This window comes from Lithobates pipiens, unplaced genomic scaffold (genome assembly GCF_037356315.1).
Source record: "Lithobates pipiens isolate NorthernLeopardFrog02 unplaced genomic scaffold, aLitPip1_a1.2 Scaffold_18, whole genome shotgun sequence".
NCBI classification, from domain to species: Eukaryota; Metazoa; Chordata; class Amphibia; order Anura; family Ranidae; genus Lithobates; species Lithobates pipiens.
Window position 1 is genome coordinate 20,797,949 of NW_027507758.1, and position 11,105 is coordinate 20,809,053.

Here is an 11,105-nt window from a genome sequence, read left to right on the forward strand (position 1 = left end):
TCACAGGTGCTTTTAACCCTTCTTGGTGGTTAAAAGCGCCCCACTACAAAAAAAAGCGCCCTGCTACCGCCCAAAATTTGCCGCTACAAAAGCGGTAAAGCGCCGCTAACGCCAGCACCGCTTCAGTGTCAAAGTAGCCTACTATTGTTATTGTTTTAATAGCACAGATCATTTACACGGTTTTTGTTTGTATTTTTGTCTGCAGGTTTCCTGGCTCCCACCTCCATGTTCACCTTTGTGATCCTGGTAATCACCATCGTTATCTGCCTGTCTCACGTCTGCTTCGGTCACTTCAAGTACCTGAGTGCCCACAATTACCGGGTAAGCCAATTCTCCGCCCCCCTTCTGGTCCTCCCATCTTTATAGTGACACTGTCTTTTAAAGAGGAAGTAACCCCTGATGAGTTTACTTCCTCTTTCATTCCCTGCAAAGGTAAAGCATAATGGACTACTATGCATCGCATAGTAGCCCATTATGTGTCACTTACCTGACACAGGAGCCAGCGATGTCACCGCTGTCCCCTGTAGTCCGGCGCATCCATCTTCTCGGTGGGTCTCGCTGCTCTGCCGCTGTCATCCGGCGAAGCCGCTATGACATCGCTCCCGCGCATGAGCACGGGAGCCGCCACTTGCGGCATATCGCTGTTGACCGCAGCGTGCTCAGTGCGCCACTGTCTACGGCGCATGCGCCATAGACAGCGGTGCCTGTCTTTCGGCAAATATCTCCTAAACCGTGTAGGTTTAGGAGATATTTCTTGGACCTACAGGTAAGCCTTAATCTAGGCTTACCTGTAGGTCAAAGTTGGTTGTAAGGGTTTACAACCACTTTAAAGCAGTGGTCGTCAACTCCTGTCCTCAGGATCCACTAACAGGCCAGGTTTTATGTATTGCCTTGGGGGAGATGCAGACTAGAATACTGCAATCACTGAGCAGCAAATTATATCACCTGTCATGTATTTCAGTTACCTGGCCTGTTGGTGGGCCCTGAGGACAGAAGTTGATGGCCAGTGCTTTAAATAACAAAAGCTGTGCCTGAAAAGAAGATGGTAAACTCTCAGCTCTCCCTCTGACCGCCAATCTGATGAGAAATCCTTCTGGCAAAGTCTGCAGAAACCGACGCTTCCGGGTGTGTCAATCTCTTGACTCCTCCCACTCACCGGGGGGGGGGGGGCGGATCCATTGTGTCCATCCAACGGGGAGCACAAAAGATTGACACTCCCAAATGAGTCAGTTTTTGCACAGACTTAAAGTGGTTGCAAACCTTTCTATATACCAAGTGAAGTGACTGGCCTCAAGTGATGCACGGCGATGAAACAAATCCTCCTACATAAGTTGTACCTTTTTGTCTGAGGGCTTCTCTTTTCTAAATCCATTCAAAGTTCAAAATTTATAAAGCTTGTCTGAGCTGTCAAAAAAACAGGGTGAAGAGCTGAAATTACACACGGCAGAGCTCAGTGAGGAGAACTCTGAGAGCTAGAGAAACAAAGAGCTACAACCCCATAAGGATAGACCTGATGAGATCAAGACATCTGTGCCCAGACTGGCGTGGTACTAAATATACAAAATCCAATGAAGAGTGCAAATTCTGCATCAGGGCGTCTTGGCATTAAAAATGTATATCTTTATTTAAAGGATATGTAATAGTTATACTTACCTCCTCTGTGCAGTTGGTTTTGCACAGAGTGGTCCCCATCCTCCTCTTCTGGAGTCCCTCAGCAGTGCTCCTGGCCCCTCCTCTTCTCTTAAGTGCCCCGTTGGAGAGCCGCTCTCCCTCGGGGCACTCATGCGGGCATGCTCCCGCGTCATTGGATTTGATTGACAGTAGCGGAAGCCAATGGCTGCGCTGCTATCAATCTATCCAATCAGGACCCAAGACACCAGCTGGAGCTGGTGTGCTCGTTCTAGATGCTGGAAAGACCTGGTTCAAGTAGATAAAAGGGGGATCTGGGGGGCTGCTGCACTACAGGAGGTTTTTCACCTTGCATAGATGCCCTTGATGGTTTGCAACCCCCTTTAATCCATCAAGCCAAAAAATTTAATCAATTCCTAAAATGTTACGTTTTTCAGCCTCCTACATTGGCCTTAGTCATAATTATGACTAAGGCCAATGTAGGAGGCTGAAATGCGTAAATTTTGAGAAATTTATTCAGTTTTATGGTTTGATGGATTAAATAAAGATATCAATTATTAATGCCAAGACGTCCTGGTGCCAGATTTTTACTCTCTCTGTTAGCGCTGAGCTGATTGGAGGGTAGGGACACCCCCCTTTCATGCAGAGCTGAGGCTGTCAATCACCGGCTGTATGCTGGAGCTCCCTTACTTGTCACCTTTTTATATCTTGACGTCAGGAAAACTTGTCAGAAGTCACTCATGTTGATAGCACAGGAACAAAGCAGCAGATGGAAATTGGCTTTAGTGCACTGCTCTGGATTGAGTACACACTATAGAGCAGGGGTAGGCTACCCGGGGGCCCTCCAGCTGTTGCAGAGCTAAAAGTTCCATCATGCCTCTGGGAGTAATTGTAACTGCCAGCCTTGCAATGCTTCATGGGAAATTTAGTTCCACAACAGCTGGAGGGCTACTGATTGCCTACCCCTGCTATAGAGGATAGGCTTTGTTCATATTTCATGCCTGAGGTTTACAACCACTTTAAGATTGTCGTTCCTTTTGTGAGCAGATAAAATCTTTACTGTACCCAGACATGACCACACACAGCCATTTATTGACGGTGTGCAGCTAAACCCTCCCCCCCTTACATCTATGCCCAGCTACGTCAGTCTAGTCTCCTGGAAACATGGACGTGGCGTGCACACTCCTTTCTGTTCGGCTCTGGCCACGTTATGCTTTCCTCAAGGAGAGGATGACATCACCAGATAGAAAAAAAAAAAGAGGAATATATAAAAAAAATATAGGCATTAATCTAAAAAATAGTCTATGCATTGGGGCTGAAGTGGGAGGGTCCCTGGGTTCAGCTTTATGCATTTAATGTCCCCTACATTTCTATTTATGCCGTACCATCCCAATAAGTCACATGACCTGTGCTGAACATGTCTCATCAATCCCTGTTATCTCCTTCAGATTGATCACACAGAGGTGAACGCTGTGGACGGAACACAAAATGGCCGCCCATCATCCAATACAGCTTCTCAGAAGTCGGCGGTAAGTCTTATGTCAGCATTTTCAGTAAAAACTGTTAGTGAACCGAGGAGGTAGTTCAACAATAGACCTCATTAACACACCCTGCACCTGCTCTCCCCCTCCAGAAAATTGCTCGCCCCCTCGCACACGTAGTTTCGTGCTCCTCCAATGCAGGCAATGTCAGTGAGCACTGTTCTGCCTCTATACACAGTTATCAATTGTTTTGTACCTTCTTCTTGCAAAGATCGTTCACTTGGCAGAGTGTGCAGGAGCTGAGTGATCACATAACAATGTGAACTATGTGGAGCAGAGATGTAGTATTGAACTCAGGAGACGTATGTTCTGGAAGTCTGTAAAGCTCACCATACCAGATGCAATCTGGTTTTACAAGGAAGAAGTAGGAAAGTGGATAGAAATGAAAAAAAAAAGTAGTGGTATAGTAATGAGGGAGGTGTGGTCCAGAGAGGTAAACACACCCTATTCTGTGATGCAGTAAGACGGTGCATGATAATGATATGAATCCTGAATGGTCACATGATAATACAGGATGTCAGGTCTCGGAAAGTATTTTTCTTTTTTTATTGAAAGGTGAAAATTCTAAGCTTCCATGGACTAGGTAAGCGAGAAAACCACATTGGGATGACTTGTGCAGAAAGGTCATTAGAAAAGGCTTTTATTTAATATGAAAAGTAGAATTCTGTCAGAAAAGGTGAACTTGGCCTTTAAGTGCACATTTCCGGCAGTCATTAAAGCGGCTGTATACCCGCTGAAGTTGTGTGTTTTTTTTCCTCGATTGCAAAGGAAAAGGCATAATGAGCTAGTATGCACCGCATACTAGCTCATTATGAAATGCTTACCTTAGAATGAGGCCCCCGACATCTGGCCCGATCCACGCCGAGGGAGCTGACATGTTCCCTCAGCGTTTCTTCCGGGTATCGCGGCTCCGGCGCTGTGAGTGGCCAGAGCTGCGATATCGTCACTCCCCGCCCATGCGGGCGGGAGATTTCTTTCCGGCAGGGTCCGGCGTCTACCGGACTTTCAGCCGAGAATTCCCTGTGCACATGCGCCGCAGCGGTGCATTGCGTGGGGAATATCTCCTAAACCGTACAGGTTTAGGAGATATATATATATATATATATATATATAAATATGTAAATATAAATATTTTTTTATTTTTTTTTCAACCTACAGGTAAGCCGTATTATCGGCTTTCCTGTAGGTAAAAGTCATAAAAATGACTATACAACCACTTTAAATATGGTATCCCAGGCACGTCTTGCATCCTCCTGAGCCATTGCTCTATCACTTGCCTGGGGTAGGAGCAGGGGGGGGGGACTTGGAGCAAGGGCTCAGGGGGATAGGTAGAACAGAGCTGTTGTCAATCACTGAATTGGTGGGAGGCGCAAGGAAGGGTTTTAGAGCAAGGGCTCGGGAGGATAAATGGAACAGAGTAGCTTTCAATCACTGGCTTCGGAGAGGAACCTAGAGTAAGGGCTCAGGTGGATAGAGCTCCTGTCAATGACTGGCCTGTGGGAGGAGCAGGGGAGGGACATAGGGTAAGGGTTCAAGAGGATAGATGGAACAGAGCAGCTGTCAATTACTGAATTGGTGGGAGGAGCAGGAAGGGACTTTGACAGCAGCTCTGTTCCATCTATCCTCTTGAACCCTTGATCTATCACTGGCCTGGGGTAGGAGCAGGGGGGGGGGGCGACTTGGAGCAAGGGTTTAGGAGGATAGATGGAACAGAGCTCCTGTCAATCACTGGCCTGGGGAAGGAGAAAGTAGGGGGGGGGGGCTTGAAGCAAGGGCTCAAGAAGATAGATGGGACAGAGCCGCTGTCAATGACTGCACTGGGGGAGCAGCATGGGAGGAACATGGAGCCATGGCTTAGGAGGATAGCTAGAACAGACCAGCTGTCAATCACTGAAATGGAGGAGCAGGAAGGGACTTCGTGTTCCATCTTTCCTCCTGAGCCCTTGCTCTATCACTGGCCTGGAGGAGGAGCAGGGGAGGGGCTTGGAGCAAGGGCTCAGGAGGATAAATGGAACAAAACCGCTGTCAATCACTGGCTTAGGAGAGGAACCTAGAGTAAGGGCTCAGGAGGATAGATGGAACAGAGCTCCTGTCAATGACTGGCCTAGGGGAGGAGCAGGAGAGGAACTTAGAGCAAGGACTTAGGACATGGCTGCTCAACCTGTGGCCCTCCAGCTGTTGCCGAACTTCAAGTCCAATGAGGCATTGCAAGCTGTTGACAGTTACAAGCATGACTCCCAGGGGAGGGACTTAGAGCTAGGGCTCAGGAGGATAGATGAAACAGAGCTCCGGTCAATTACTGGCCTAGGGGAGGAGCAGGGGAGGGACTTGTAAGAAGGGCTCAGGAGGATAGATGGAGCAGAGCTGCTGTCAATCACTGGCTTAGTGGCGGTACCTAGAGCAAAGGTGTAGGATGATAGATGAACAGAGCTGCTGTTTATCTGGGAATGCATTTAGATCAAGGGTTTCGGTGCTTGCTCATGTGTGTGCCTGGCCACGAGCATGTATGTTAGGGTGGCTACATTAGGGCTGCAGGGAGACCCCAAATGGCAGTGTAGCCAGCTTATAGAAGGAAAATATGGTAGGCATCAATTTGGATGGAATATTCTGCTAAAAAGAGAGGATGCACAGAAAAAAGTCACAGCAATAGGAGCAGTATATTATTATTATTATACAGGTTATATATAGCGCCAACAGTTTGCTCAGCGCTTTACAACATGAGGTCAGACAGTACAGTTACATTACAATTTGGTACAAGAGGAATCAGAGGGCTCTGCTCGTTAGAGCTTACAATCTAAAAAAATATATGGATTATGCCTTTAAATATATACTTTGTCTTTGAGGGATTAATAACACTTTAGCAAAACTAGATTTTAATTTTCAGGGCGTGAAAACACTCCAGATGCCAGAGCTGATATCTGCCATGTGGATTGATTCTTTTGTTCTTATACTGAATGGAGTCTATCACATGGCATTTGCACGGAGGTTATGGAAATTGTTGACGACGTTTTATCTGACTGGTGTCCTTTTCTCCTTCTAGAAGTACATCGCTCAGGTCCTGCAAGACTCTTCAGCAGACAGCGAACCAGCAGGGGACAGCGAGGAGCCCGGTTCCCAGGACGAGGATACGATCAATGAAGACAACACGCAGGATGCCGAGTTCCAGTCTTGTGAGGACAGTCTCATCGCGAACGAGATACACCAGTGACATCAAGCGGAGGAGAGAGGAGCGTAACACTGCACATACTACAAACACTCCATCTCCTCTGCCCTGTACCCGGGGACCTGGCCCCACCACCTTCTAGGGGCCCCCTCTCAGCCTTTGCGCTAGGAAGCTGTCCCCTGTAGACTGACGTCTTGGGCTGTCTGCTCGCCTGCTGCTCTCTGTACAGTATACGGACGAATATTTGGTGTTTGCACAGACGCTGCCTGCTGTCTATGTTATGTGTTAGAGGAATTCATTGCACTCCTGCTGTCTGCTCTGTTCTGTTTTTTGTGATTTAAGCTAATGTGGAAAACTACTGCTGCTCCGTGGGGGCGGGCACTGTCATTGAGAGAGGCTGGCATTATGGGCGAGCACCGTGACCGCATGTTGGAGGCTGGTTCTTCACGTGAGGCATGCACTGGAGCCTAGCACTGCTGTGGCAGTGTATACACACATGTAGTATGACATTATTAGTCTCACTGGGAAAACGTACAAATCAAATAAATATCATAGCTGCTCCAATGTTGTAAAATATGACTATGGCACTATGTTCAGCCCATCTGCTGTTGCGCTGTAAGTTCTCAGACTGTCATTCATGAGAGTCTAAACATGCTTGTAGTTCAGCCTCCTAACTTGAGGATTCTCAGCGAGGTCACAAAATCAGTTGTCTCCCTTCATATACTCCTGGTAGACACTGAAGCTCCCTCCAGGCTTCCCCAGATATTGGTGGTGCTGTGAGAAAGTCAGCTTATGAAATGCATCAAATATATCCATGGGTGGCTTCTGATACCTGTGAGACCCGTTAGAGAGTTGGGTATTTTTCTTGGCACCCCAGATACCAGAGAGAGAGAGATGTATGCTGGAGGACTTACCCAGATACCAGTGAGACCTCTTAGAGAGTCAGATATGTTTCTGGGCTTCCCCAAGATACCAGTGAGGCCTGTGGGAGAGTCAGGAATGCTGTAGAGCTCCCCCAGATGCTTGTTAAACCTGTAAATAAACTGACGAAATACGTCTGAATTTCTTGGCACCCCGAGATACTTTAGAGAGAGGTATGCTGCAGGGCTCCCCCAGATACCAGTGAGATCTGTAAGAGAGTCCAATATATTTATGGGCTTCCCCAAGATACTAGTGAGGGCTATGGGAGAGTCAAGTATGCTTCTGGCCACCCCCATTTACCGGCGAGCCCTGTGAGAGAGTAGAGTATGCTACAGCCCCCCCCCCCCTGGATACCAGTGAGATCTGTGTGAGAGTCCAATATGTTTTTGCGCTTCCCCAAGATACCAGTGAGGCTTATGGGAGAGTCTAGTATGATTCTGGACTCCCCTGGATACCAGTGAGACCTGTGGCAGAGTCAGATATGTTCCTGGGCTCCCCCATTTACCAGCAGGTCCTGTGGGAGAGTTGAGTATGCTGCAGGATTCCCCCGGATGGTTGTAAGACCTGTAAATTAACTGCCGAAACGCGTCGGAATGCTTCTAGACTCCGACGGTGAGTCTTGTGAGAGAGTCAGGTATGCTGCAGGGCTCCCCTGAATACTTGCGAGACCTGTAAGTCGGCTGCTAAACCGCATTACCATTGAAGCCTGTGATGGTCAATCAACAAAACACAAGACGATGCTGCTGGTTTTTATGCTGTTATTTTAAGCGATTTTAATTTTTTATAAAATACGCACAGTATTTCCTCTTTTTGTCAATTTCCAGCCGTACATTGGAAGCACACGTTAGCTGTGCTAAAAAAGGACAAGCAAGGGTGCCATAAGAGATCAATGCCTGTTGGGTAGAGCCTGGGTGGGGAGCAGTATTGTCAGTTGGGAGTGTAAGAAGAGAGAGAGAGCGTCCATTCCAGGACCTGACAGTCCTCAAGCCAAAAAACTGATCTACAAGCATGTTTATCCCCTCAGGAATGTCTAAGCACTTATGGTGTGAGCAACAGCCGATGGGCTGAAACAAAATGCCATAGGGATATAATATACAACACAGGCGCAGCCAGGCTGTAGACTTGATCTGCATGTTATCCCAGCCAAGGAGTGAGTGTGAAGGCTGATGAATTCACTGAGATAAGCTGTGGTGTGTGCATGTGCTGGGGTAGAAGTGCGTGTGATGGAGAGGACAAAATCAGAAGTACAAATGGTGTTTCAGTTGTGTGTCAAAAGGTGGCCAGTGCAGTGTGTGGTGATAATTACAAGTTGTGTGTGGGGTGGGTAACATGGGGGGCCACGGCCGCGTGGGTGTAGACATTGCGGTGTAGCACAGTAGCTGATGTGAGTGCACATTATGACGTGGCGGGCTCGTTAAGATGTAGCGGGCTGGGTGACAGAGTGAGCGCACATCCTTGGATAGATGGGTGGGTGAGGTAGTGAGTGCACTTTACATGGAGAAGGTCACGTACTGGCTACGTTTTTCATGGTGTCATAGCATATGATGTGGTGAATGGTTCGGTGTGTCAATATTACAGCCAGTGTATGGTGAGGTGGATGATGCTTTTCCTATGGGGGCAAAAAATAAATTGCATAGCTGTTCATTGAAATGGCTAGTAAAGTAGTTCTATAGGTCAAATGTGTAAGGTCAAATCGAATGTTCTCAGGCTATATTCCCCAGAATTCAAATGTGTGAATACTGAAAATATGGAGGGGGTGGGCAGGAGTATGTGGCAGGACAGGATATATGGGAATACACGGCCATGCTGCATGATGGAGGGGCTGTATGGGGATACACAACCATGTGGTGGGGCGGAGAGGCTGTATGGGAACACACAATGCCATGTGGTGGGGCTGAGAGGCTGTATGGGAATATACGGCCATGTGGTGGGGCGGAGAGGCTGTATGGGAACACACAATGCCATGTGGTGGGGCTGAGAGGCTGTATGGGAATATACGGCCATGTGGTGGGGCGGAGAGGCTGTATGGGGATACACAACCATGTGGTGGGGCTGAGAGGCTGTATGGGAATATACGGCCATGTGGTGGGGCGGAGAGGCTGTATGGGGATACACAACCATGTGGTGGGGCAGAGAGAGAATGTATGGGAATACACAATGCCATGGGGGGTGGGGTGGATTTGGAGCAAACCGCAATGAATGGTGTATGCATGTAACAATGTGGTGACGGGATTTGCAGTGTATGCATTAAAGTGTAGTAGAGCTGCACGATTAATCATTAAAAGATCGGGATCTCGATTCAACCCCCATCACAATCTTAATCCAGCATTTCCACGATTTATGTAACAAGTGCAGAGCCGTTCTGTGATCACAGCTGTCAAACTGCACCGGCTGCTTTTCTTATTTTATTTTATTTTTTAATTGAAAACATTGTTCAGCGCTGAAAGAGAGAGGAAAAATAAACAATTGTATCCTGTTCTTTTAGAGATTAAATTGATGAAATTCGGTTTGCAAATGAAGTCGGCTTAACCATTAACTTCACCTTTACAGAAAATTCTGTAAGGTGAATTTACACAGATGCCTCTCCTCGTCCCTCCTCGCCCCCGCCCAGACATTTTTCTTTTTTTTTTTTTTTTCTACAGTCATTAAACTCTCCATCATGTTATCCTATGTGTCCATGCATAAACAGTTTTGGGCAGTGGCGTTATTGAGCAGTAAAAAAAAAAAACCCCAAAACTAGTGGGTTCTGAGAGATGTTTTTTTCAGCTGTAAAAACGCTCTAACGCTGATAAACGCTTAAAAACTTCGCTCACCAGCATATTTTTTTTTTTAACGTTTTAGATCCATTGAAAAAAAATAAAAAATTTCTTTAAAAAAAACACTAATGCGGAAAAACGCTAATAAACGCTAAAAAAAAACCACTGTTGGAAAAATTCACTACAAAGCTACTGGGCTTTATATGATGTTATTTTAACATCCAGTGTGCATGTAAAGACCTTTTTCTGACATTCGTTGCTTACAAGTTAAAATTGGTATCGTTTTTCCAGGAAATGTACTTAGAACCCCAAACATAATATGTATAATTTATATATATATATATATATATATATATATATATATATATATAATCTCTACCTATTTATATAGCTATATATATATATATATATATTATATGTGTATATAATCAGTTTTTATCAGAGACCCTAGAGAATAAATTGGCAGTCGTTGCAATATTTTGTCACACTGTATTTGCGCAGCGGTATCTCAAACTCAATTTTTGGGGAAAATATACACTTCAATGAATTAAAAAAAAAAAAAAACTAAACACTAAAGTTAATCCATTTTTTTTGGTATGATTTGAAAGATGAGAGGATCAAGATTTTTAGTCTAAGCAGAAAAATTGTCTAATTGTATCCAGAATCGTGCAGCTCTACAATGTGGTGTGATGTATGTTTGTTTGTTTTTTTTCTGTTTTTGTCTCTTTTTTTTTTCCTCTCTGCTGTACTGTAGTATCCACTTTGCCAGCCTCTGAAATGGACACGTGCCCCTCCCCCGATGACACTAACCCTACCCTGACAGAGCGGGACTCTACTATGTATTCAGCGATCGACGCCGCATTGCGCACACCTGGAGCCGCTATCCTTTTCTCGCCCGTCACTTACCCAGAATGCTCCCGCCACAATGGAACTCTCGGGCGATGGTTCTTCTATCTCCACCAGTGTTTTTTCACAATGAACTACTACAACGCCACCCAGGGCGTCTTCGGAGATGGCAGCCAATCTGGGGGGGGGGGGACAATGGGCCTGGGAGGCATTCGGCCAGATTGGAAGGGAATGTGTGTAGCAATGAGT

The 11,105-nt window shown here is 46.3% G+C and overlaps 1 protein-coding gene across 1 annotated transcript in view; it reads left to right on the plus strand.

Moving 5' to 3' along the window:
• TMEM63B (transmembrane protein 63B) overlaps window positions 1–9,790 on the plus strand; it is a 30,617-nt gene extending 20,827 nt beyond the window's left edge. The window contains 3 exon segments of the mRNA XM_077485066.1: window positions 206–321; window positions 3,078–3,158; window positions 6,211–9,790. Of these exon segments, the coding sequence (XP_077341192.1) occupies window positions 206–321; window positions 3,078–3,158; window positions 6,211–6,378 (365 nt within the window). The 3' untranslated portion in view covers window positions 6,379–9,790.
• Window positions 9,791–11,105: the final 1,315 nt, after the last annotated feature.